This window comes from Sturnus vulgaris, chromosome 7, assembly GCF_052056855.1.
Source record: "Sturnus vulgaris isolate bStuVul1 chromosome 7, bStuVul1.hap1, whole genome shotgun sequence".
In the NCBI taxonomy this organism is placed as follows: domain Eukaryota; kingdom Metazoa; phylum Chordata; class Aves; order Passeriformes; family Sturnidae; genus Sturnus; species Sturnus vulgaris.
In genome coordinates, this window is record NC_142249.1 from 22094067 (window position 1) to 22120931 (window position 26865).

Here is a 26865-nt window from a genome sequence, read left to right on the forward strand (position 1 = left end):
TATTGACACTTACAAAGATTTTATTTATAATTATTTGTGTCCTACAGTGACTTAGAAAAATCTTACTGTTTAACTTCCAACCTTGTTCTTGGGAATGAGTTCCACCTTTTACAATGAACTATTTCATATGCACACATCAATAACCTGACAACAAGTTAACATCTTTATCTAAAACAATTAACTCCTGTTATTTCAAAAAATGTATTGTGATTAATTGGTTCTCACTAAAACTGAAAGGCATAAATATTTTAGCATCTGAATAATATGATATCCCTTTTAAATGTACTGGGAGCAGAGGAATAGACCCAATCTTAGGAAGCATAGGATTGCTTGTAGTGAGCTGACATGCCAGAGCACCAATACAGAATGGGATTGGGAGATGTCAGCCCTGATGTACCTGGCCCACTCTTACCCAGCCTTCATCAGCAGAAAACCCCAAAACTGCTGCCTTCAGAGCTGTTTGGAAAAATGGTAGCTTCTGTGACATGAAAACAAAGTGCTTCTCAGTATTAGAGCAACCATTTGTTATGTTTTTGGAAGTGCATGACAGGACTCATCTGGCATTGAGTTAGCCTTATCAAATACAACTTTTTGCTACTGCTGCTCAGCTTCCATCATAAACCTTAGTAGTATTTATATACTCACTGACATACTTTACTGAATTTGACTCAAGTGTGGTACAGGCTTAGCAGAAATATAAATAAGTTCATTGCATGATAGACCATGACAAGTTTGAAGATCTTTGCTCTTTAGACTCTTAAATACTTTTAAAAAAACCTTCCTGCAGCAAATACACATCTGGGTGATCTAACACTAGCTATAAAAGAACATACAGCAGAAAAATGCCTAAAGTCACCAGGAACTTTTAATTCCATTTCAGCAAAAAGTAGATGAGAAAAAATCAAAATCTTTGAGTTGGTTTCTTTCTATATTATTACTGAGATAGCTTCTAATCAGAAAGCTCTTCCCAAAATAATTAAAAGGCTATGTTTCATCTGATAGTGTTGTTTATATTTTGCTACAATGGGATTCAAATAATGTAATTTTCTTACTGTTAGGCCTTGGTCTCCCTTTGGTCCAGTTTTGCCCTGTAACAGTGATTGATAATTTAGCTTTTGCAGTTAGATAGTAACATTGTAATTCGGAATATGAGTTCATCAATACTATTATTAGAATAATATTTGGCCAATAGGAATTTAAACTAGAAAAAGTGTGTTTCTGATGCATGTGCACTGCTTTGTGCATGTAGTACCTGCAACCTCCTAGGGTGGTTTATGGGAGTTGGATGACCTCAAGTCTCCCACTGGATCACTGATTGTCAGTTGTCTTTCACTGCTGTCCAGGTTTTGGCTGGGATACAGTCCATTTTCTTAGTAGCTGGTTCAGTGCTGTGTTTTGGATTTACTATGGGAATCATGCTGACAACACACTGTTGTTTTGGTTGTTGCTAAGTGGTGCTTACCCATAGTCAAGGACTTTTCAGTTTCCCATGCTCTGTCAGTGAGAAGCTGCACAAGGAGCTGGGGGAGCAGGGCCAGGACAGCTGACCCGGACAGGCCAAAGGGATATTCCACAGCCTGGGAGGGCACATTGGGAACAGAAACTGGGGGAGCTGGGGAGACTGGGGAGGGGCTGATCACTGCTCGGGGCTGGGCTGGGCTGGGCATCCATCAGCAGGTGGTCAGCAATCTTATTGGGCATCACCTGGCTTTTTTATCATTATGACTATGATTATCCTTGGTTCAATTATTAGACTGATTTATATCCACCCATGAGTCATCTGCTTGTTTAGGGGTTTTAAATTTTTTTTCTCATTTTCCTCCCCATCACACCAGCACTGGGGGGTAGAAGATCGAGTGTCTGTGTAGTATTTTGTTGCTGGTTGGGGTTAAACCATGATGACTGCCTTAAGGAAGAAACCACATCCATGTGGGAAGTGGGGTATTAATCAAGTGAATGTCTTCTTTGTGCTTTTAAAGTTTTTAATAGTTGCAGTTTCTTAAGTGTTTCAGATTATAAGTAATTAAATAGAAAGAAGAACACACAATCCAGCTTTGTTTTTCAGTAGTTTAAGAAAACATCTGTGATAAATCTGAGTTACTCACAGGTTCTCCAGATAAACCAGGGTCACCCACATCACCTTTTTCTCCTTTTTTCCCCTTGTCACCTGTAGCTCCTCGATCTCCCTTTAAAACCATGGTGGTAAGCACAAAAAGTGTAAGTCAGTTTTTGTTATGCTTTTCAAATTTCTCTCTAGTAGCCTTTGTTGAATACACATTAAGCTTGTGACGTGAGTTAGAAATCTTTGTTAGAGATAATTTAAATAAATTGGTACTTTGTGAATTTTCCTAATAACTTGTAGTATTGGCTAAGCATTTTTATGGGAAAATATACCTGAAGTGGTTTGAACAATGAAGCATCTCAAACAACTACATGCAGACTGAGGGGTTTCATGGGATATTGCATGATGGAAATTATTCTCAGTGCCTTAGAAAAATAAGGTAACAAGAAATCCAAGGGTGTCATTGAAATGAATAATAGGAATATCACTCTGAGAAACCTTCTGGCCTAGAAAACGTGTTTGGCCTAGCAAACATGTATTAGTGCTTCTTGGCTTGATTTTTAGTAGACTATGGGACTTTGTACAGCCTTTCTGAGCCATTGTGATCACACCTAAAAATTGATTCCAACCCACCATTCTCTTTTTCTTAACACTGATGTAGTCCCAAAATTTTGCACAGCAGGTAGGTGAGTGATATTAAATCTAATATTTAATAATAAAATAATAACATAATTTCTAATAATAATATAATCTAGTGTGTGGGCTCCCTTTACACGGAATTCACATGCCTTCAATGAGAACTGACTGTAAAAAGACATTTTGAGTGTGTTGGCTTCCATTTAGGGCATTATTTCACTATTATCTCTGATTTAGATATCATACCTTCTCTCCCAGAAGCCCATCTCCAGGGGGGCCACGTGGTCCTGGCATTCCTTGAATACCTTGTTCCCCCTAATGATAATCCAGGTAGTGATATTAACCCTTTGTAATCATTCATCACACAGCAATTTAAAATGTTCAAGCTTGTTCAAGTTTTTCAAACTGCATTTTAACAAGGATCTTGAGGCACTTGAAATAACTTAGTGGCTAACATATTTCTTAAATACTTCTTCAGTATAAAGATACACAATATTGAAAATCCACATGATCATTATTTAATTTTAATTTGATTGTAATTTTAATTTTTTCCCTCTTTCCATCCCATTTTTTTTCCTTCTTACCTGCCTTTCTTATTTCTATCTTTTGAGTCTGTCTCATCTGACTGATGTCTTGGGTAAAAGTGCATATTACAAGGAAAAATTAATAGTACACACAGATTCAGGATGGAGGCCTTTTCGGCCTTTTCTCTACTACATAGAATGGTAGTACACAGAAGTAATTCAGACTGTTTCTGTAGGCATGAGAGTTGAGGGATTTGTATTTTTAATTTTGTAAAGGTATCTTTTAACTGATAAAAGTTTATTTTTCCTTCCTTAACATACACATGCTTGGACTAGTTTGCAGCAGTAGACAGAACATACTTTGCAGGTGCTTACATTACCCTTCTCATTTTCTAGCCTGAGGCTCTCTTCATATAAGAAGCAATGTGAAATCTCCTTAACACTGTGATGGTCAGACTGACCACTCAACACAGCTTAAATATTGAAGACACTGCATCTTTTTACCTTTGTTCCTTGAATACCTTCACCAGGAGGTCCCAGAGAGCCAGGTGGCCCTGGGCGTCCTATGGCTCCCTAGAGAATGTTCATAATAAAAATACACAATAAATGGTTATACCACTGTGTAATTTCTTGTCCTTCCTCTACCAAACATGTTTTTTGTAAATGGGGAGAATAAGATGGCTCTAGCTGAGACAGACTCTTTTTGGCCTTTATCAGACTTTAATAATCCAGTTTATACTTCAAGGGAGTCACTTCACTTAATACTTGGTGAACATGAATCACCTTGCTGATAGAGATATATGCTGCATTGCAGGATGGATTGTATTGGTGGGACACTGGGGACTGAATTAAAATTTAAGAGAAGATTATTATTGATTTTTTATCTTTTACCATCATTACACATCAAAGCCTATACATATACATACTAAAGTGGCATTGCAAATAAAAACTTGTTGCTAATTTATAAGTTAATTTTCAATAGAACTCTTGAAAAAATGCTCCCATTCCACATTACCCACAGGAAGCAATCAGAACACACATAGTACATATTAATTTTACGTCTACACTGCTATTCTAGTGTCCCTGCATGAAATTCTCCATTTCTTCATTTGTAAGGGTCCCATGCACATGCTGTTCCTTGGGACTAGTAGTGCCTGAGGAGGTGCTTCACCACTGCTTTTCTCTGGACCCCACCTTCCAGCCAATGGGAACTGAATCTCAGGGACCAATAAACCACAGTGTGCAGGTCATTAATTATTACGTCGCATAATCTTTGCATTTGACATTGTGGAATTCCTTTATATTTACATTCAAACCAGTTCTTTTGTATTCAATAGACTTCTAAAACAGCTGTAGGAGGATAAGAGTTTCCAATTTGGGAGGTTTCACAGTGAAAATTACTTTTTATATTTACAGTTATTTTCAGGCCTTTGTCATGATTACAAAACAATTACAAAAATAATCCTTTTTGCAGGGATCGGTCTTCATACTTGTTATGTGATGATTATTTTATTTCTACAGTAAAAAAGAAGAATTAATCCCAGAAGAACTCAACAGTAGTGCCTATAGCTGTAACAATAGTACAGGTGAGACATATTAAGTGCTTGCCCAGCTCTTAGTTCTGACCAATGCTAGGTCTGAAGAAATTTTTGCCACTCATTTGCAGCTAATGTCTGCAGGAGCTAAATGTTTTGTCACTGATCTTCACTGCAAGGATATCACCTTATCATTTATCATATGCAACCACGAGGAGGCTATGGTTTTTGGGTAGTCACTAGAAATATTTTTGATTTTCTACAAAATAAAGATTATTTGTTGGATTAGTTGTTTCCAGTGAAGACAGAAAACATGTATATGTCTATGCATAATCACACATTTTTATAGTAAACTTTTCCCCCCCGTTTTAGAAATTAGACAAAGAGAGACATAATTGTTTAAATATCTTACTTTTGGTCCTGGCAGGCCTTTTCCTGGGGGACCGGGGAGGCCAACTGGTCCTCTACTACCAGGATCACCCTGAAATCCAATACTTTAAGAAATAAGTAGTGAATACCAAAGTTTAATTTATCTCTGGAATTCCAAGCATCTGTTATACCCAAATGGGACAAAGAAAAGAGAACTATTGAACTGCACTGTGCAAGTCCAAACAATACTAGCCCAAGGATATTGCTGGCAGGGCAAGAAAGTTATTGGGGATAAACAGTGGCTGGTGATCTAAACATATTCAAGTCAATTATGCACAGATACACAGGAATTACAATTCCCATATTTTAAAATGATCTCCAGATTGCCCAAACCAAAAAGCCCCAACAAACTTAAACCAAAAAAGATCTACCTTTTATATATGTGGAAGAAAGTTAAAGGTGGATTAAATAGGTATTCTGACTATGACCTATAGGTAGGACTTGTATCTCTATGAAGTAGACTATACACAAGCATTTGCTTTTCTAGAAGTTAAAGTCTGTACCTTAGGTCCTGGTAGTCCAACTCCATCTGGACCTTGTTCACCGGGAATCCCAGGGAGGCCTGGCAAGCCCTGAAATTGTGTGCACAGACAAAATATAAATTTAATTTACAGCTATATTGATTAGATACATTTGTTGAAATTTATATGGTCGTATCTTGACTATATTGTCTCTTAATGGGACTACTGTGATCTACAACTGGTTAAACTTTACCCTGATATGCCAGAAGTACTATCAGTAGCATTTGCATGTGTGTTGCATGTCATGCAGGGGCTTGAATGTGTTTGAAGGTAGAGGAGTCTAATCTGGAGAGGCAGTTGCAAAAGCAACTTTTAATCAGGTTGTACAAAAATATCAGAAAGTATTATAAATCAATTTCCAGTTTCCATGTTGATATTTTTAAATTTTTGTTCCTCAGTGTGGCAAATGCAAGCAGTTTTGCTGTTGTCTTTAGCACAGGCAAATGCAAGAATGTGTGATCCAAATCCCTGACTGTAGCCAGCAATCTCTGTGAGACATCCTCGCTGCACAGACAGGTAACTGCCAGGGCTGGTGGAGCACGCTCATGAGCTGACTGGATATGTGAGGGCAGCCTTGCACACATGTGCAAGGAAGGGAGAGGGAAGAGCCCTTTCTCTTTGCATCCTTTTTGCAGGGATTGGTTATATCTACCAATAAAGGCCTCTGGAAAGAGTAGTTCTGACTCTTTGCACACTAGTTGTTTTTGTAGTGGTTCTGGGATGTATATGGACCCAGCTGCTTAGCCAGATTATATTTTCCTGTTTGGGAATAAAATTTGTAGGGTTGTGCAGGAGACAGGACCCTAAATGAAGATTTTGAGGGAACTGATTGAAATATCAGTGATACTTTGGAAGAAAAGAAACTACTTGGAATATGTTACAGTGTGAAATCAAGGGAAGTGGAGGACAGGGATGATCTTGGTGCTATTTCAGAGGGAGATTTCATTTTCTTCTGTGCTGAAGTGCATTTCCACCGTTGAGGAGTTTTAGGCTTTTTAGGCTTTTAGACCAGCAGATCTTTCCTAGCATGTCAGACATGGAGGATAATCCCTTAGGCATAGCACTTATTTCTTCCTAGTTCACATAAAAGAAAAATCTATCAACTTACGGGTGGGCCGGGATAACCATCTCCTTTTTGCCCAAAGGGTCCAGGGGGTCCTGGAAGGCCTTGGTCACCCTGATGAAGGCAGGAAAAACAGCTGAGTGAATGCCAGGACAATTGCTAGTAGGAAATTACCCATGAAAGTGAAATTTACTTGGCAAATACACTGTAATTTGATTTTATCTGTCTGTTTATTGGTGAATGTATTTTACTGTGTAAATTATTACTTTAGGTAATTAATGTGAATTATATTTAATCCTGGACTAAACCAGCGACATTTAATAGAGCTCATGATTTACAGGACCTTACACTCCTAAGTCACTAATTTTAGTATTTTTCAAGAGCTCTGTCGGTTGTCATTTGTGTCCTACATATAAGAAGAAATTACATTAGTTGTATTCCCCATATATTTGTCATAATTTATTCTAGAATTCTATTTTCCTATAATGCTGTGGAACCTCATTAAATCTTTTAACAGGATCTTCCTATGGGAAACATACAGCTAAACTCCTTTCATGGATCCTCCAGTATCTTTCATGGATACTCCAGACAGCTGGAGTATCTCAGGAACAGATTTACCAAAAAAACCTCAGAGGCCCTTAACCCTCCTAGCCACACTGGGGGGGTGCAGTGAGTTGCTCAGTTGAAATAGAATGGATGATCAAGATTTCATTTGTTCCTGTAGCTACTCAAAATATGGGCATTTAAAACAGTGGCAAGAGAAGACCCTTGCAAAAAATAATTTTAAAAATTAGATTGTAAAAAGCTTTACTCTGTATGGCTTTACACTGTATGGTTGTGTGTCTAAGAATTAAGCAAAAGCAGAACTACGAATGCTGACAAAGACAGCAAAAAGTGAAGAATGTAGTCCCAGAAACATACAGTATTGCCCAATTGAAAGAGCTTTGGGTGGCTCAAGGTTGAGGGAGAGAGACTTGCAACTCTGAGCAAAGGATATGCTTTCAGTTGATTAATTCCTGTTAGATCCACATAAATGGGACAACATGAATTTCTCTAAATTAACTGGACTACACCAGAAAATTATGTGATTCCATCAGCATAATCTCTTCCTGATGAAAATAAATGTAAAAATCTTGAAAACCACTGACTGATGAAAAAGGGATAGAGATTGTCACATATTTCTCATGCTGCTGTTACTCTGTTCAGTTCACTCGAAGAACAAGGGATTAGGGATGTATTCAATAGTACTGTCAAACTCACTAAAAAAAAGAAGTGAGAGAGGAGCAGACAGGGTCCAGTATATTTGGAGAAACACAGGTTTATATGTCCTGAGTTTCTTGGTCTTCAGACAAAATCTTTCCGGGAATGAAGAGTGGCTTATGAAAGTTGAAATCTAGGTACCACTGAGGCAGTACGAGAAAAGCAGTAGACAAAAACCATCAGAGATTAGCTACATAATCATGTTCTTCACTGTAACCCTGTGTCAAAGGTATGAATGAAGCATAGGAGCCTGGCTGAGAAAAATTAACTGCTTGCTAATTAACACCTAGGCTGTTGTAAGCATGGTTAATAGGGTGTTCTCTCTGAATTCACTCCTTATCAGTTAGAAACAATCATTCTTCTCCTTGTTCTCTGCCATCTGAAAGCTGACAATTCACAGACTCTGCGGGATTGACCATCCATGGTTTTCCAGCTCTGCAAATCCTTGTACTCTGCCAGAGCTGTAGGACACACACATTAAGAAGTGTGGAACATTTCTGTGGCCATCCGAAGAGATTTGTTGTTGCTTCATTGAAATTCTCCTGCCTTATTTTATAGTTGTATCAGAAATTAGTTTAATAATTCAGCAGCTACCTTTGCCCCAGGAAGCCCAAAACCTGGTTCTCCAATTGGCCCAGCAAGACCAGGTAGCCCAATGTCACCCTGCAATGAAGAAAATAAATCCTCTGCTTACATATCTTATTAAACCCCACAGGGTGTGGGTTTCCTTTATACAAATTCATATATAATAAACATAACAGCTAATTTTATGTATTGCTATTGCAAACATTAAACACCAAAAGCATAATAAAAATGAAAGAATAAACAGAAAAAAATACAAAGAATAAACAGTATTCTGTAGAAGAGTTTTGATATCCAAGGTTATTCAAAATAAAGAAATGAACAAAGGTAGGCCACACTTCAAGCTGCCATACAATTAATACCAGGGCACAGTGGTAACTAGACTGGATACAATCCACAACTCTGCTTATAGGAAAGAAGACGTTTTAGTTGACCTCATAAGGCTGGAATTGTTTACACAAATATTAACATAGCCTACTTCAGTTTTCACCCAGGTTTTCTAAGCACTAGGAGATGGAATGTGGATGGTACCTTTGGTCCAGGCACAGATCTTCCAGGAGGGCCTGGCATTCCAAGACGTCCTGGTGCACCAGGCTCCCCCTGCAGTGAAGGTAGGAAAGAAAAAACAATGGATTTGTCTGAAAGTGAGCATGACCATTGCATGCAACAATTTACATTTAATTCCATGAAAATTCTATTAGAATTTCTAATAAGCTATTCTATGCAGAGATCAATCTAAGTGGAGAACTGATAACAACCACATTCTGTATTCTCCATGAAAATGACATTCAGTCACTGAACAAACATGTTTTTAGAAGTCCCTTCCTTTTCTTTATTTAAGAGTTGGTGCACCACATATCGTGCTCAAGACACTCTGCCCAGCTGTGTAGGTATACTGAAAGCATATACACATTTCTGTTAGAGTAGATTTTTAAAAATGTCTCCTTTGGTGTACTTTTTAACCTCCTTTTCGTTTTTTGTGGAAATACTCTTGTGTGTATCAACAGCAAAAGAATAAGAAACTGGAGGAGAAACCTAGAGTAGCTCTTCTCTCACTTTCAGTAAGTACTGAGTATATTAACAGAAATTCCAAATCCATAAAAGAGTATCAGTCATCAGTCAGTGTTAGGGAAAATGAAGTCCTATATTTATATGCTATACACCACACTATCTTCTCAAATATTTCAGTATAAAAGTACCTTTACTTTTTCCAAACCAACAGGGAAGCAATGTGGTAAATGCAAAGATTTTTTAAAAACACTGCTAGATGTTCATAGGCATCATGGTGATTCTTGCCAAGAGAAACCTTTGCTGAACTTTTTTGAAATGAATTATTTTTTTGTGAAGCAAGTTCATTCCGGAACAGTTGTTTCTGAGATCTGGAACAATGTACAGCTTTGGGGGACTATTTTACACATATAATGTAGTTATAAACTCACTTTAGCTCCAACAGGTCCAGGCACTCCTGTTGGTCCTGTTAATCCACGTATTCCTCTCTGTCCTTGATCTCCCTACAAAAATGGAAAAGACATATCACACATGCCAAATAATTTAAGAATACATTAACCGTTAACTGAAATAAATTGTAAATGTCAGTGAAAGACAGCAAACTTCTATTTGTAGGTGGTGCACATGAGCTGTTCCTATTGCCTTCATTGGCAAGTCAGTAACTGTCCAGTTTTAGATTTGTACAATTAAAACAACATAGATTTCATCAGAAATTAAATAAACCAGTTTACCACATGATACTGTGAGAAAAAGAAATCCAAAGGGAATCTTAAAGGTTGAATAATTGCAGCTGAAAAATAAGTTAAATAATTACATTTAAAAAGATAGTAAGGAAAATAATCAAAACAGGAAACTATAATTCACTTGCTAGTACTTTTTTTTTAATTTGAAGGCAAATAGAACCAATCTATTGATCACAATCTGGTCTGATTGACCAGAAAAAGTAAGAACAGTGTAAAGTTCTAAAGGGAAAACTGCTGTTCAAGCAGATTACTAGGCTGTAATAATTACAAAATAATGAAACAACCTGAGTCTAGAATAATTTTGTTTTGTTACTTATATTAGACAAAAAGAAGTCTTTGACAGACGTATTCCTGGAACATTACCATTTTCAGTGACACCTTTAGTAAGAAATCCTCACCTTTTCCCCCTGTATTCCAATCCCTGGAGAACCTTCAGGCCCTCTAAGACCAGGCAACCCTGGTTCACCCTTGAATAGAAAAATTAAAGGAGAGTTTCAGAGCACTGCGTGGACAATGGCGAAGGACAAACTTTGTATTCCCTTGAATAAGTTCATTAAAACCATAGACCTTTTAGAATCAATGACAAAACTCCCACTGATATCAGGTGTGTCCAGGGTTTTTTTCCCATACTCAGAAGCAAGCACTGTACAACTTCGTGTGGAATGTGTGAAGTAGCACATTCCCTTAGTGACAGCCAAACACTGAGTATATACTCAGTATATATGACGTATATATATATATATATATATATATATATATGAGTTTATGTGACGTTTCTAAATCGAAGAAAAAACACGGGCAGATGGCCATGAAAGCCTGCCCATAGCCATTTTAGTGGTTTCCCTTCTGAGTTGCAGGGCATTTAATCAATTCCTAAAAAAGTATATTTGAAAGAGATTTTTTTTGCTGAAAAAAATGTGGTACTTTTCCCCTTGTTCATGAGCACTCTCTTTTTTAGGTTGTGTGTCAGCACAGGGAGAACAGTAGCAATGCTTGGGGTGAAGCAGATAGTTTGGAGAGAGATATGAACCAACCTTTTGTCCAGGGGCTCCATCTTCTCCTGGAAGACCAGGCAGACCTGCCAGTCCTGAAGGCCCTGGATCACCCTGACATCAGTAAAATTAAGTTATTCTATTAAATTCAGACCTGGTACTATTCCTTCTCTGAATTAAGGAAATCTATTTAATATTTTTTCCTAAACTTTAAATATATTTGTAGAAAAGATTTATGCATATGAACTGAAGTCTTGTCTTTTTTTATTAAGACAGTTCTCATTACTCGGCACTATCCTACTGTCTGATTGTTTTGAACTGTGCATTTTATCTATGCAATTAAAATTATTAGCTCTTAATGATTCAACTTATTAAAAAATAATTTTTCATTATCATTGCATTAAGTGGCACCATTTGAATTAAGTATCAGATAGAACTGACTGTGACACAATGATTGACATCTTGCTGATGAATATCAATGCAAATCAATTGATGTCAGTGGAATTATCATGGCCCTATTTATGTAAGATTCAAAGGCCTGACCTGGTTTTAGACGAAATGGGATAACTTGGGGTCAAATGAGTTCAATCAGAATTACTGTATTTGGTGAAATTAAAGACAGAAATGGAATAATATCTTTTCTTGTCCAGTCCCTGTCACAACTCCCTAACAAACAACAGCAAAGCCAGGACAGCCCTGTGCCTTTCCACTGTCACAAAAGTACTTTTTCATCTATTCCCATATTGTATGTTAATCTGGCTGCTAATGACATAGGGACTGGGTACTATCTTAGGCACTTCAGCACTAAGATAATCTGCTTACAGCTTCCTCTCCTCTTAGCAACTGAGTGTTCTTTCTGTCCACCAGCACAGCTCGTTTCTTGTATGAAGGTGTGAAGATATAACTGTGCTGTTTCCATCATGTTCTGTGTGAGAAGGGAAGGAGCAGCACAGTAACCACTGTTCAGGGCATTTTTCACCTCTCTGGCTACAGCAGATCTTACACTTGGGACTGTGAGTTCTGGCAGCTGTTTAAAATTCTGGGTGGTTTTCTGGACAGAGCTGTAGGTGAGCTGTGTGCAATGACTTGAGCATGAGCCAGGCAGGTGAAAATTTCCAGTCACCATAAGTCTTACTACATTTTTACAGTACAGGAGTATTTAAAATGCTGCCATAACTGGAGGTTATTGAAAGTCTCTGTTAAAAATTCAAAATACTAAGAACCTAAATTTTATTTCTAAATCTGTTTTTATGTGGCTTCAGAAAGGATACTCAGGAAATATAAATTTATAATCTAAATTAATAAATAGATTAAGTAATTCTTCTATTAACAATGTACCTTAGAACCAGGTTCTCCAATACCTCTTTCTCCTGGCACTCCAGTCTCTCCTGGCAAGCCTTGTTCACCCTTAAGCAGATATTAGTTTTTAACAGCATTATTATGAAAAATATAAAAGCATATGCTTCATTACTTAAATTTTAAGAAAGATTAGTGTTATATTGTCTATATTAAGATGTATTAATCAATTGGTCACAAAGATTGGGAATTTGCCACCTGTTTTGAGCTGTCACCTAAGACCCTTTGGTGGAAATTATTAATGTTGTAAATCTATACTTGTATGTTGCCAGGAATATTTCCTGCCAAAGAGCTGATATTTCAGGAGCATACGTGACATCCACAGACAATTAATTCCTTTTTTAAACTTTTTTGCAGTGGCAAACATTTCCCTGCACAATCACTTAAAATGTAAGAAGAGATACTTGGTACTGCAAAACTCTTTACTTGTCATGGACACTTGATCTACACCTCATTGACACTTGACTTACACCTCTAGTTCCTTTATACTGTGCTTTAATAGCCTTCAGTCATTCAGAACTTTGTCACATCTTTCAGGAAATTACTTTAAATCTCCATTCCAAACACCTCTAGGGTGATGTCTTTCATTAACAGTTCTGTATTTTGCAAATCAGTTAAGGCCAAATTATTCTGACAGTTTTTCTTCAGAGAAAGTAGTCTTCCTTACACCTTGGACGATTTTTAACGTCTAGATACAGTGGATACATAAATTCAACAATAGGTAGCAAAAGGTAGTGAAACACTAAGTAGCAGAAGTTGCAAGGAAGGCAGTCATCTCTAATGCATCTATATATATATATTTTTCTGGACTGGAAACAGTACAGTGAGAAGAAAAGATAATATTGGAAATTGGGATGGTCCTCTCTTTAAAGTGCAACTACTTTTTCTAGCAGGTTTACTGCTCCTCCACGTGGTATGAAGAAAGCACAAGCTCAAGGCAGACAACCCTCTCAGTGGAAGTGTATCAGGCAAAGTGCAGCTCATTTAAAGCTTCTGTGTGAGTCAATCAAGAACCTAAATAAATAGCCATGCCATTAGTTTACCAAGGCTTTTCAGTGGAGTAGGATCTGCTATATGGTTTATAATATTAATATAGAAAATATTTTCCTGCATCTATGTCAATACTTACATTGGTGTTCAGCAATCCAGTTTAATTTGGATAAGTATAGAGACAGACCATTTCTTAATCATGAAACATAACAGTAAAAACAGCATAGTAGCTTTTACTTCAGAAAATTCCCTGACCTTTGGTCCAGGTATCCCCTGTCCTGGTAGCCCTCTAGAGCCAGGTGGTCCTTTTGGGCCTTCCACTCCCTGAGAAGAGTAGTTAAATAATTATTTAAAATAAAATATTCTCTGTTACTATACACTGAAATATGGGGTGAGGGCAAGATTGTACCTTTTCTCCTTGAATTCCAATTCCAGGTAATCCAATTGATCCTGGTAAACCCGGAGGACCACATTCACCCTGGCAAAGTAGAGTTGCTTAGTTGTGTAAAGATACAGAAACAATCCGGGACAACTCCCGTGCTAGTCAGTACATGTTGACTTCACTTCTCTTTGAAGTCAGTAAAGCTGGGGATCTGACCTTTTATCTTTCATACATGCATTTATTCTCCACTGGTTCAGTTGCAAACAACTTATAGTCTCTTTCTCTCTTTTTAAACCTTAACTTTCACACAGAATCAGATGCTTTTTCTAACATCTCCTATTTTAATATGAGATGTTAAAATTGGTTGGGAGAATTTATTGGGCATAAATCTCAACTAAATACTACATTATCCAGTGTATTTTATGGGTTCCTTGCCTCATTGTACCTTTTGTAGTGAGTATCAACACTGTATTCCCTGTATTAGATTTATTTGCACTCCTTTCATCCCCTAGTATATTTATTGCTCACCTTTTCACCTTTTATGCTGATGCCTGGAAGTCCACGAGGGCCCCTTGGTCCATCAAAGCCACGGTCTCCCTACATGAAAAGATAATAAGTTGTTAATTGTGGTGACACACAGCTGTTCTCTCTGAAGTAACTAAAGACAGTGTTTGCTCTGTCATCATGAAAACCAAATGAAAAGAACCAGAAAACTGCTCCTGGGTCGATGTTCCAGGATACTGAAGAGATTATCTTTTCAAAAGAGTTTGCCCTGCAATTTGAAATTGCTGAAGAAAGAGCTGAACAAGCTTCTTTTTTATCTTTCTGCCCACCTCAATTACTTAAGGTTCTGTTTTGCTTCCTCTCAAATCAATGGCAAAACCACAACTGATTCAAATGTCTGCAGGGCTGAGTATTGAGACTAACTAAAAAATGAATTCTGCTTATTTTTCTCATGGGTTAATCTCATTAAAGTGCAGGTCAATCTCATTGAATTGGGGTTATAAGGATCTGGCTCTCACTAAGCATTTTCCAGAATGAAGACCAGGTTGACTGTGTTGTAGAAATCTATTTGTAAATGTTAATTTACAAACAGTGGTCTTGGGTTACTAAGGTACAAATACTGTGCTTTCCTGTACTTCTCTTAATAAAACACATAATGGCTGATGTTAGATTGTATAAATTGTCAAAAATCACCCAAGATAACAAAATTACGCCCCAGACAGATATTTTCTATCCTTAGTAAAATTCCATCATTTTAACATTGACAGAAATACATTATGAGGATTTCTGTTTAAAATGACATTCTTTACTCCTGATGCTTTAGAATATCTGCCTTCATTATACTTTTTACTAAACTATGAGCTTGTAGTAAAAAGTCATGAAGAAAGGAACTGTAAAATTTCCTTAGATTAATAAATCACTTATTTAAAATGTGTTTAAAATCAAAGAACTGATACGCTTGGCAGCCATATATTAGATTAGACATACATATGGACTCTGTTGATACATGCTTGGCTCCAGGTCAGACTTGGCAGTAAAAAGTAGTACATTTTTTATAGAATGAACAATTCCAATAATGCTGACAGATTTTCACTTTGATTATTTTATTCTGCCTATCCATCTCAACTGCTTAATAGTTTTGGTTAGATTATGCATTCATCTGTACTTGTTCCCACTGTGCCCTGTTGCTATGTTTTAGTTATTAGTTGTAGTGTTTCTTCCCACATGAACTGGTATTTCAGTGGCAATCGAGTGATTTTGAAATGCATTTTCTTCAAATTGTATTTTTGTTAGTTTTCATTCATGAGATCTGCCAAGCAGATACAAGCCTCATCAGCAATGAGGTTAAATAATTTATATAATTCATCATCATAAAATACACAGTGGATGTTTGAAGATATTATGTTGCTAGCACTGATTAAATTTCAATCTGGCTGACAACAGCATTGTGCTAAGCAGAAACCCTAAGATTTTTAGTAAAGGGGCAGTTGGGCTCTGAGTCTGTGAAACCATTTTTTATTGTTTTCTCAAGCACAATTGGTGCTCCCATAAAAATGAGCAAACTGTTTAGTTGCTCATTCAGTTCATGTACAAGCTGTGTCACTTCACTACTGTAGCCAAAGGGTGAAGTGACAACTCAGCTTAGGAAACTGGTTTTCAGTGGGCAGCAAAAGAATCTTCTAGTAAGTCCATCCATGTAGGTACAACTACCACTGTTAGCACCTTTCTTTTCCCACAAACTGAATTCAGTCTTCTGCAAAATGTGTAAGCCAGTGGCTGAGGTATGTAAGAAGCTTAGAAGCTTGTCGTTATAGTGACAGCAAAGATCTCTCTGTATAAGGAGTAAGAAACAAACCCAAAACCAAAATGCTACATTTTTCATCTAGGAACCTTTTAATGGTATTTTATTTTAAGTCAAATGCTTGAGGCTATTTTTAAATCATGGAATTAATTCCAGGCTTAGATCCCACAAATCAAGCATCAGGTAAATTAAATATTGGTTTTACGGGCCCCAAAGGCTAGCTGTGCCTACAAGTCATGTTTGCACCAAGTGAATTCCATCAAAATACATTTAATTGTTTGATGGCAAATTTTATATTAATTGACAAGGTACTTTCTCAGATTCCTGTGTTTTCTATGTGGACTTGTTTTGGCATGCACTCATTTAATGGTGCTGCTCTGGTCTTAGAACCCTTTGACTGCTGTACCTTTGCTCCTGGAAGCCCTTCTCCTGGTGAACCTCTTTCTCCTTGAACACCTTGTGGTCCTTGAGGCCCCTGTTAACATAAGTTTAAAATGACCTAGAGTATGTATTAATCACTCAAATGAATAGCAGTGTGTTCTATGTCACTGCCTGTTATAAGCATGTCTTCAAATGCTGGTGTAGTTGTAATCTGTTACAAATAATACAGTAACACAGCATTCCCAGTGAATAAGAGATGAGCATTCTGGCCTATAGCAGTAACAGTACCCTTCAGGTTATGAAATTTCTATTCCTTACATTTTGGAAATCTTCACTCCCTAAATTTCCGTTTTACAAATTCTTGCTAATCCTTATTATGTATCTGTATAATCATGAGAGACAGAACCAGATTAAAGCCCAAGCAGAGTAATGCTGAAAAAGACATAGCTGTAGAGAGATTTGCCTGTAATTGGCAGAGAGGATAATAGCACACCTTCTCTTTTTGAAAGCAGATCCAATACAAGCACAACGGGCAAATAATGAAAAAAAAAGCATATCCAACACCTGTGCATACTGAGCCTGCTTCACAGTGTTTTCTTGCATCTGTTTTTTGAGGGTTTTTTCTCTGATTTATTGCTTGAGGTTACACATACATCACAGAATGCTGGTAGATTTGTCTCTGCATAGCCTAAATATCCTTCTCTTTTTACAAAGAGCTCTAGAATTGTTCCTGAGGTAAAGATATTATTTTTGCTCTATATTAAAAAGAACTTCTTTTGAAGCAAATGCATTTTAAAATAAATAAAAGAAACATATTTAGAGTATTTTTTAAAAATCAGAATCTCTTGTTATAGCAGTACTTTTGTGCCTAGCAAAGATTCACATCGCCGGCACCTCTTCCTCCACAGAGTGGGGTGTTTGCTCTATGGTGTTTATTGAAGAGACTGTGGAAGTGTCACTGCCCCGCTTGGACTGACTGTCATCACCAGCCTTATTTGTAATGCTCTTCTCTTTGGGCTCTTCAGCAAGAGCTCTCCAGTTGTGCATTTTCAAGCAGGTTTGAAATCAGTCAGTTCACCTACTAAATCATCATTCTCTTTTTCATGGGAGCACCTCTTATGAAATGTTTATTCCAAATTTTGCCTTGTCAATGGGGAAAAGGTACTTGTGAAAAAACAGAAAAAAATTTCGCTTGTGGTTTCACTAGAAACCTTTCCTCCAGGTGAAGAGAAATGAATTTAAGTCTGTTGTATTGTAAATAGCTCAGTAAAAGGTGCTGTCTAATACTTAGAAACAAAAAGGACCATAAAATTGGCGTGCTGCTTTTCTGAATTACCATAAAGAGATCGAGTTTACGACTGCCAGGAAGAGGAAGGGAAGGAAAATACTTCAGAGCCAAACCTACTATAAATTCCGAAATTCTCCTCCTCAAAGCCATGCTGATGTTAATGTTCTAGTGATACTGAAAAGCAGTCAACTTCAAAGTTACCACATAGGGATTTGACACAATTAAATCTATCAAGGAACAGAGTTATTTATATATTTGTGTGCTTTTGCATCAGATTTTATATTTGCATACCTGTTTTGGAGAGGTGATAATTAGAAAAGTTAAAAAATTGGAAACATTTCCAGTTCATTGAGGGAAATGTGAGTCAGACAAGGTAATATCTATCAGAGTAAGAAATGGTAGAAGAAAGAAAAGAGATGGTATAATTTAGCACACATTTTTATGGGGAAGAATGGAAAATTTTTGCTTTCTGTCCTGCTTGCCTCTTACCAAATAGAAAAATAGACATACCATAAATCCTGGCTCACCAACTCCAGGTGGGCCAACAGGGCCTGGTCGTCCTGTCAAACCAGTGTCACCCTTCAAAGAAAGATGTACTTTGAATGCACCCGATTTTACATTTTTTTATTTTTGCAGCATATAACAACTTATCAGGCATTCTGTGCTCGAAATAGTAGATGTAGGAGAATACAGCAGCAAAAATCTGAGTGTCCTTAGAGTCATACACCACACAAGGCCAACAGGCACTGAACTGGTGCAGCTTCACAGCTTAAGTGGACAGCCTCAATTCTGCATTTGAGAGAAGACAATGTTGAGTCTAAAAGATTAATTATTTCCTTCAGATGCCCAGTCATGTATCACTTACTGTCTTTCCCAAGAAGTCAGTATTTCTATCATACCGTTTCTGTTCTCTTTATGCCAGTCATCTAAACCAACAAGGCTGTTTTGCAAAGATTAATTTCTGTTTAAGACTATGGATGTGCTTTTACCTAGCCATATTCTTCTGGGGCTGAGTTTATGTCAAGCATAACAACTAATGTAAAAAAATCCTTTAAAGTATAAAATTAAAATGTACTTTTTGTTTGCAACTGTTTGCAAACAGTTTTTATAACATATAAAATACTTTTCCGATACCACAACACCAGTGCATACAGTCTCGAATTTTCTCGTGAATCAGCAAGTGTATTAGCTCAGCTGTCTTGGTCCTTAGCCTACAATACATGCAATACAGAAGATGAGATTTTTATACCTTTGGGCCTGGCAATCCTATTCCAGTCTCTCCAGGCAAGCCAGGTGGCCCAGGGAGACCTCTTTCACCCTTTCAAAGAATGAAAAGAAAACAACTTTGCTTAAAAATTGGTGTCTAGGAATATCAGTTTAACTCACATTGTAGGTTCATTTTTAGTGTATCCTGAATTTCAGCCCATTGGAATTGTCTTACACAGTACTTCTGTTCATCCTTTCAATGCTTCAAAATTCCCCTACAATAATTTATCTTGTACAAAGATAAGAGATTAAACAAAAGGAAAAATGTTTCATATCATGTCAGTTTTGACACTCAGCTGTTCGTGTTGGCCAGCAGGTGCAAAGAAGAAATCAAGAGAAATAATAAATAATGTCCCCTGTACACTTATTTTCAAGCTTTTCTTCGCAATATTCCTTTTGAACTATAGAATTCGTCTTGAGAATGTTCAGTTTCAAGAAAAGACCTGATTTGAGATGCTAAACAGAAGTCCTGTTTGGCACTTAGGGAAAAGAAGTTTTAAACTGAAAACTGAAGAAATGCAATACTAAGTAGTATTCTGTGACTCTACCAATATTTTAACTGTTCATTAATAAAGATGGGAGTGTGATTTGGACCTGAAATCAATACAAAGAGCAAAGTAATACTTTTCTTAAGGACCTTGTAGAATACAAAAATTACACAATTTTCTATCTGTGTCAAGTTAAACTGCATCCACAAGAAAGGTATAGAATATAAGGATAAAATCATAGCTGTTGTGAGGCTGTATTAGTACCTTTTAACATCAATAAAGAGAAGAAATAAAGCAGTTCTTGCCTTTGATCCTTGCAGGCCTTCAGGCCCTTGATCTCCAGATTGTCCTTGCACACCCTATTAAAACAGGAATGGTTTCAATGAGATTTTTCAAGCTTTCATAAAAATGGCAGCTTGAAAAACAATCTATTATTTGCTGAAGTCTGCATGAAAATAAGAGTTTTAAACATATCAGAACTGAAGTTTTGCTTTGTGAACAATGAATATATTCAGTTACTCAACCCAGTTGGAGCTGGTTCTGATATTTGAGGAGACAATTTGGCTCTCTCTTTTTTTTAATACAATTAAAGGTAATCTACAGTCAAGATCTGCCGAAACATCTCTGATGGGCTAAGCTTCCTGGCCATCAGTCTGAGAGTATTGGGGTGACAGGAAACTGAAGAGTGTCCATGTACTTCTTGAGGGAATGAAATAGCCCAGACACTGAAAGAGAAATGAGTGATTTTGGTTTTTATGGAACTGTATTTGCTGTGGTCTTTGAGACTGAATGAATTAAAAGGATGATTTATTTGTCTAGATTACTTCTCCAAATTCTTACTAATTTTGCTATTTAAGAAGATAGATTTTGGATGCCTTGAACTCAGCAAGTCAAAGATTCCATGTCAGTAGGGGTATAATATTATTTCAGATCTTCGAATCCCAGGCAACCAGGTATTGCTTTCATTGTTGATTTTTCTTTCTTTTTTTTTTTTTTTTTTCTTTTACCTGAATCCCTCTTATTCCTCGGGGGCCTACTGGACCTTCTGGGCCCTGAAAGATAAGTGAAAAAAAGGATATATTTCTGTATATTTAGATTTTGTCAAAACCACTTTTAGGTAACTTTTCACAAAGGTGTCTTATTTAGATAGCTTTACATTAAAATAGAAACTAAAATTAGGAGAAGCTCAGCAGCCACAAAGTATTAAATAAATATTTTTAAATTGACTGGTAATCAAAATATAGCGTAATGATGAACAGATTTCATTATCAAGGACCAGTAATCCAGGATTAAATTCTGTTTGCTCTATTTGAAATATTTACAGCAATTATGCACTAAATCTTAAGGACTGGAGTTAGAAACTTTGTTTTCATTTTTATATCTCATTCCCTTTGCTTACTGTTTCAAGCCTTCTGCCTCTGTTAAAGTAGAATTTTACCATTGTTTTAAACAGGCTGTCTTTGGCCATAAGAGGAATCATAGGAAAATGTAGAAAGAGCTCAGAAAGTCAGTAAAAACTGTGTCCTTGCTCACTATATATTTCAAAACTGTCAGCTGTCAATTTCCCTCAGCCTTAGAACTAATATATGCCTTAAATTGATCACTGTGGGATTTTTTTTTTCTTTTGCGGTTTAACTGTGTTTCTTGGAAATACAACAGCTTTGTGGCTACTTACTCTGTCTCCTTTTATTCCTGGGATTCCACATTCACCTCTTTCACCCTGGAAAGGAATATGAATAAATACTTATGAGTTATATTGGCATATCATCCTTATTCTCTAGGTGCTTTAGCTGAAAACCTAAATGTTATTCTATTCAGAACATATAGCAATTGTGCTGCAAGTTTACTGAGGAACAGTTACATCTATTACAGCTTGTGAAGCAGCTGTTAAGATGATGCTATTGTTCATTACTAGTATGACATATTTAAAAGAAATATGGCACTATATGTAATAAATAACAACAAAAATATAGGCATCAATTCTGACTGAAAGATGTACCTTCTCTCCTTTATATCCAGATTTCCCCTGGGAAAACACAAAAGCAAAGCAGGTTGTGACTACATAGAACTCAAAAGTAGGAGCAAGAGTATTGGCTTCCTTAATATTCTACTCTCTTCAGAAAAATAGCATTTCAAAGAGAAAAAATGACTGATAAATATGGCAATATGATTCAAAGTACTGTGCCTTTTAGTCATGGCAGATGCTGTTGTATGGGTAAACAAATTGTATGAATGTATAATTTTAGACTGGGATTCTGGTGATGTAAAAACAGATCGAGTTCATATTTCCATCTTAGTGAACAACATGCTAAAATAAGAAAACAAGAAAAATCACTAATTAAAAAGGATTTACTGAATAAATAAGAAAGCATAAAGTAGAGGGATTCATATGTGAAGGAATTGAGAATGACGCACTAAGAGACTGGTCCTACACTTACTTCCTATATGTATTTCATTGAAATTTTTCACTGCTATTATACACTAGGTCATTTATTTGTCAAATTTAAATAAACCCAGAATGATGCAGGCAGAGTGTCAATTTCTGTAATGTTCTTAGGTTGTCATATCAGAGCATTTATATGTTTTGGAGGTATTATGTAGTATTGGAGAGCATTTTCTAGATCACACATATAAGAAGGAATTACTCATTTTCATTAATCAATGAGAATGTTTTCAGTTCTTCTAATGTTAATGAATCACTAGATGGTAAACCAGAAGTGAAATTTGCTCTTACAACAATGAAAAACAAAACAAAACAAAAAGGTGGTATTTTGCCTCAAAGGAACAACGCTCACTGGAGAAGAAGGGGGGGAAAGTATTTTTTTACCTCTATTCCATCTCGTCCTGGGATTCCATTAAGACCTGGCTCCCCCTATGAATAATTCAACATCAAGATCAGTGAAGAGGACAAGACAGATCTTTCTCCTAAATCTGAAAAACCAATCACCTTTGCTCCTTTCAAGCCTGGAGCTCCATCATCCCCAGTGCGACCCTTTTTACCCTGGAAACAAGAAAATATAATTCTTATGATATATGTTAGTAAAAATAATTTCGTTTTGCAGTATTTACAATATCGTTTTACCATGTTTTTCTCAAACTTAAGGTATTTGCTTCCTATAGATTTATTTCTCAAAATCTCTCTATTTACCATAACATTGAAATTGAATATCTGGGAACAGCAGGACCAACTCAATAGGCAATCATTTTTCTCCTTTGTCTTTGTTATAAACAAAACTGTTCAGTTCTTCTCTGAAGAAAGGAGGTGATCAGCTGTTTTTGTAACTACCCAGCTTGCTAAGTAGATGTTTTGTTTTCTTCTCAACTCTTTGGGGTTTATGCTTTTGTGTAAGCAATACCTGCACTTTCCAAGTAAAGACAGCAAATATTAACCCAAATAAAACTACTGTTTGCACACAGTAGAGGGTACATTTTCAATTAAAGTGCATTGTACTGTGCTGTATAAACCCAAGGTGTGTTTTTGTTTGTGTATGAATAGGATATTCAGGTCAAAAGGATGAGGATGGGCAAATTCAGGGCTCTCTTTCAAACTCTGACACTGTCCTTTCACCTTGAGCAAGGACTGTAAGGTACTATAGTGCATTAGTTCAATGTCAGAGATATAATATCAGATCATTCAGTTATTTTTGAAATGTAAGCCCTGCCGTTTAAATCACTAAACCTTGCATGAAGCAACCTCCTAGATTTCATAAGGGGTTCTATCTGTAAGAGTATTCTGAAAGAAGTCCAGTCCACTTTATTCTTGTCTCAGTTGTTCCTAATGCTTCAATATTTTGTGCTCTCTCTTGCTTTCAAAGGGCTTTTTAGATATTAATATTTGATTTGAGGCTAGTTAGATCCAGCTGGTCTTGTCTGATTGCAGCAGGAAAGATGTTCCTTTCTGCCTTTCATACTGCTGTGGCTAAAAGGAGAGCCTCACCACACCACACTGTTCTTCCTTCTGTCTGTTCCCACACACAGAGAGTGTCTCACGGCATTCTTGGGTCTGTGCACTTCCTTCTGGTGTGGCATCTTCATGCAATGTAACTATGGAGGAGTATGCATTGACCCTTGAACTTTTGTTGTCTCAGGATTTGGGTTCAAAATTTTTTTTATTATTAAAATTTTCCACAATGAATTGCATTTTAATTTATATTGTATATCAGTTATTTGAGAAATGACAGCTACTTACAGCAGGACCAGGAAGGCCTTTGTCCCCCTTCTCACAGTTACATTTGTCAACCTGGGGACACTTTGAATGAAAATAGTACAAATCAGCACATTTTAATGAAAGAGATAGAAAACACACAGACATTTCCTTTAAGTTATTGCACTACTAGTTTAAATACACCTGTAATGAGCAGAAACGATATTTACATTTTTTACAGAAATCTTTTAATTATCTGTTTACCACTTATCCAGAATGTGGCCTCCATCCATCCAAAATTCTGTATCATTCCTATTGCTAAACTTTCAATCATCTTGGTAATGGATTTACCTCCAAACCCTTCACAAGGTCAGTTTATGGGTATGCCATGTCTGTTTTGTTTTCTTTACTAGGCACTATAGAGATAGCCAAGAAGATGAAGTAAAAAAAATCTTACATTCCTTTACTTAATTCCATTGTATGCAGGATAGCTCATAGTTTAGTTCTAGCTTGATCTATAAACAAAATTTGTATGGATATAAACATTTATTTAGTTAATGCAATTTATTAAAACACTTGATAATCTTTCTTTCTTTTCTGTCATCTCTACCATCGGGTGTTGCAGTCAAACATCATTATGGTATGTATTTATGTGATTTTTAAGACCTTTTTGAAACTTTAAGATCATGACATAAATACAGAGTTACAGATACTGGAGTTATTTTTGAAGGCAGGATAAGAAATGTCATTTTTATTTTTGGTTTAGTTATTTATTAAACCTCCGCTCATCTTGAAGATGTCTAGAACTGAAGAGTTTAACTATCATTCTTCTCTGAATATCCAGATTAGTCACAATATATTTTCCAAGGCTAACATTGAGTGTCTTACTACTTCAATATTGATGGAGAAAAATCAACTTTTCAGTAGAAATGAGTGAAAAATGAAATGTTTCAAAGTTTTGTGAACATTCATACTATTTAGCAGTTTGCTTGAGCTGCTTAGGAGAACATTTTTTGTCTGAGATTACTGTGCCTTAAATAGCACTAACATCTTTAAAAGGAAAACTAACTTTATTCCCCACAAAATTCCAGCCAGACCTATTAATGCCTGCAGTCAGGGTGACACAGCATGGTCAAACTGGAAAGGCACAGTGGTGGAGCTTTGAGATCTCATCCTTACTTAAACCCTCTCACATAGGAAGAGGATTAAGGGTTAGAACTGCCCTGTCTTCAGCTCTGCATCATGTTTTCATTGCACTGAGTCTGTTAGAGGACATGTCAAAATGTATCAGCAAATTCTTTCTAGCCTGAGTACGGACACCTTGTTCTTTTTCTTTGAAAATATTTTAGGTTAGCAAACTACATTAGTAGTTAGTAAATTAATAATTATTAATTACTAAATACATTAGTAAATTACATTAGGATAGCAAATTAAAGCTCTGTCCTGCAAATTCAAAAACGTTTAACTTGAAGACAATCCCATTAGACTCAGGATTTAACCACTTTCCTGAGCTATCAATTTTCCTGAGTTATGTTATCATATAATTGGAAATATCTATATTAAACAGTAGATCTACACAGGAAAAAAATACTTAAAATATTTACCGCTTCCTCAGACAGGTCTTTCTGTAAAAGACAGATATTGACAACTTTAGAAATTTAAAGTCTTAATCCCACTCTACAGAAAAGACACTGCAAGATGTGAAAATAAATAAATTCAGCAATTAGCTAACTAAATTATATAATTAATATATTGACTAACATTAATTAAATGTTAATTTCTGAGAAACATTATTGCAATCTCTCCATTCTAAAAAATAATTAAAATATATTAAATTCTTATTATGGATTGTTGACTGAAATCACTGACTCTCCTTATCCAGCCATAATTTGCTAAAATTGCAATGGTAAACATTAATAATTCAGCCACTTTAACATGTAAAATGCACAAGTTTCTTCAATGGTATATTGAGGAAATGTATTTTCAGAATATAGAAATAAGATAAAATTTACCTATGTTCCTAACACTATTTCAAATTCTTTCTCATACATACCATTTCTTTGAGAACCTTCTCCACAGTTTCTTTCTCCTGGAGGTTGAAAACAAACCTTGATGCTGGGACACTGGCCAGGAGCCGGAGCTTGGCAGCATTGCTAACCTCCTCAGCCACTCTGGTCATTCCCATTGTGAAAAATACAATTCCTTGGTGTTTAGCATCAGCTGTAGCTGCAAAAATATCTGGGTTTCTTGGATGATCCACTCCATCAGTGAAAAGCACAGCTACTTTGACACTACCCAAAGTCCCTTCAGTCATGTAGAGTTGGGTAAGATTAGTTATAGCATAAGTTGTGTAGGTGCCATGACCCATGTGGGTGATGGGAGCAATGTGGGATTTGAATGCTTCAGGACCTTTCCAGTCATGGAAAGTTTGCTCTATGAACACAGTACTGCTGTACTGAAGTAAGGCCATCCTCCAGCGAAGGGTACGTCCAGAACTAAGCTGCAGACTTTTCATTCTGTCTACTGTTTGCAGTACAAATTTTTTCTGTTGTTCATGATTATAGTCCTTAGTACTTTCGGAGCTGTCCAGTAAAAAAGCAATTTCCAGAATGCAATCTTCATCTAGAATAAATAGGTATGTAGGTGAGTGGAGTGACTTCATACTAAATCTTATTCTACCCATACATGTATTTTGGGATTCAAAAGTAGGATTGGAATTATGGAAACTTTTGATGGCATCTGTCTTCACAAGTGTGAGCCCTTCGTGAAGATAGAGCTGATAGAGGCTGAGGGATTTGCTCCAGAACAGATGCCCCAAGGAATAAAAACCCGAAGGTGTGTTGATATCATGTAGTATAAAATGAGAAATGTTGTAGTGGTTTTTTAAATTTCATTCTGTCATCTTGCCTG

The 26865-nt window shown here is 36.4% G+C and overlaps 1 protein-coding gene across 1 annotated transcript in view; it reads right to left on the minus strand.

Moving 5' to 3' along the window:
• The window catches only part of LOC106862098 (uncharacterized), a 31353-nt gene extending 4736 nt beyond the window's left edge, over positions 1–26617 (minus strand). Inside the window, exons 1-28 of the mRNA XM_014890903.2 lie at positions 26009–26617; positions 25560–25580; positions 24001–24060; positions 22759–22812; positions 22639–22683; positions 21811–21837; positions 21487–21531; positions 20819–20863; positions 20117–20170; positions 19307–19375; positions 18568–18636; positions 16795–16863; positions 14612–14680; positions 14111–14179; positions 13957–14025; positions 12694–12762; positions 11398–11469; positions 10762–10830; positions 10052–10123; positions 9144–9212; positions 8625–8693; positions 6816–6884; positions 5690–5758; positions 5170–5238; positions 3727–3795; positions 2945–3013; positions 2106–2186; positions 1053–1088 (exon numbers count right to left, since the gene is read on the minus strand). Of these exons, the coding sequence (XP_014746389.2) occupies positions 1053–1088; positions 2106–2186; positions 2945–3013; positions 3727–3795; positions 5170–5238; positions 5690–5758; positions 6816–6884; positions 8625–8693; positions 9144–9212; positions 10052–10123; positions 10762–10830; positions 11398–11469; positions 12694–12762; positions 13957–14025; positions 14111–14179; positions 14612–14680; positions 16795–16863; positions 18568–18636; positions 19307–19375; positions 20117–20170; positions 20819–20863; positions 21487–21531; positions 21811–21837; positions 22639–22683; positions 22759–22812; positions 24001–24060; positions 25560–25580; positions 26009–26617 (2256 nt within the window). The remainder of the gene's footprint in view (positions 1–1052; positions 1089–2105; positions 2187–2944; positions 3014–3726; positions 3796–5169; positions 5239–5689; positions 5759–6815; positions 6885–8624; positions 8694–9143; positions 9213–10051; positions 10124–10761; positions 10831–11397; positions 11470–12693; positions 12763–13956; positions 14026–14110; positions 14180–14611; positions 14681–16794; positions 16864–18567; positions 18637–19306; positions 19376–20116; positions 20171–20818; positions 20864–21486; positions 21532–21810; positions 21838–22638; positions 22684–22758; positions 22813–24000; positions 24061–25559; positions 25581–26008) is intronic.
• Between the last annotated feature and the right edge of the window lie 248 nt (positions 26618–26865).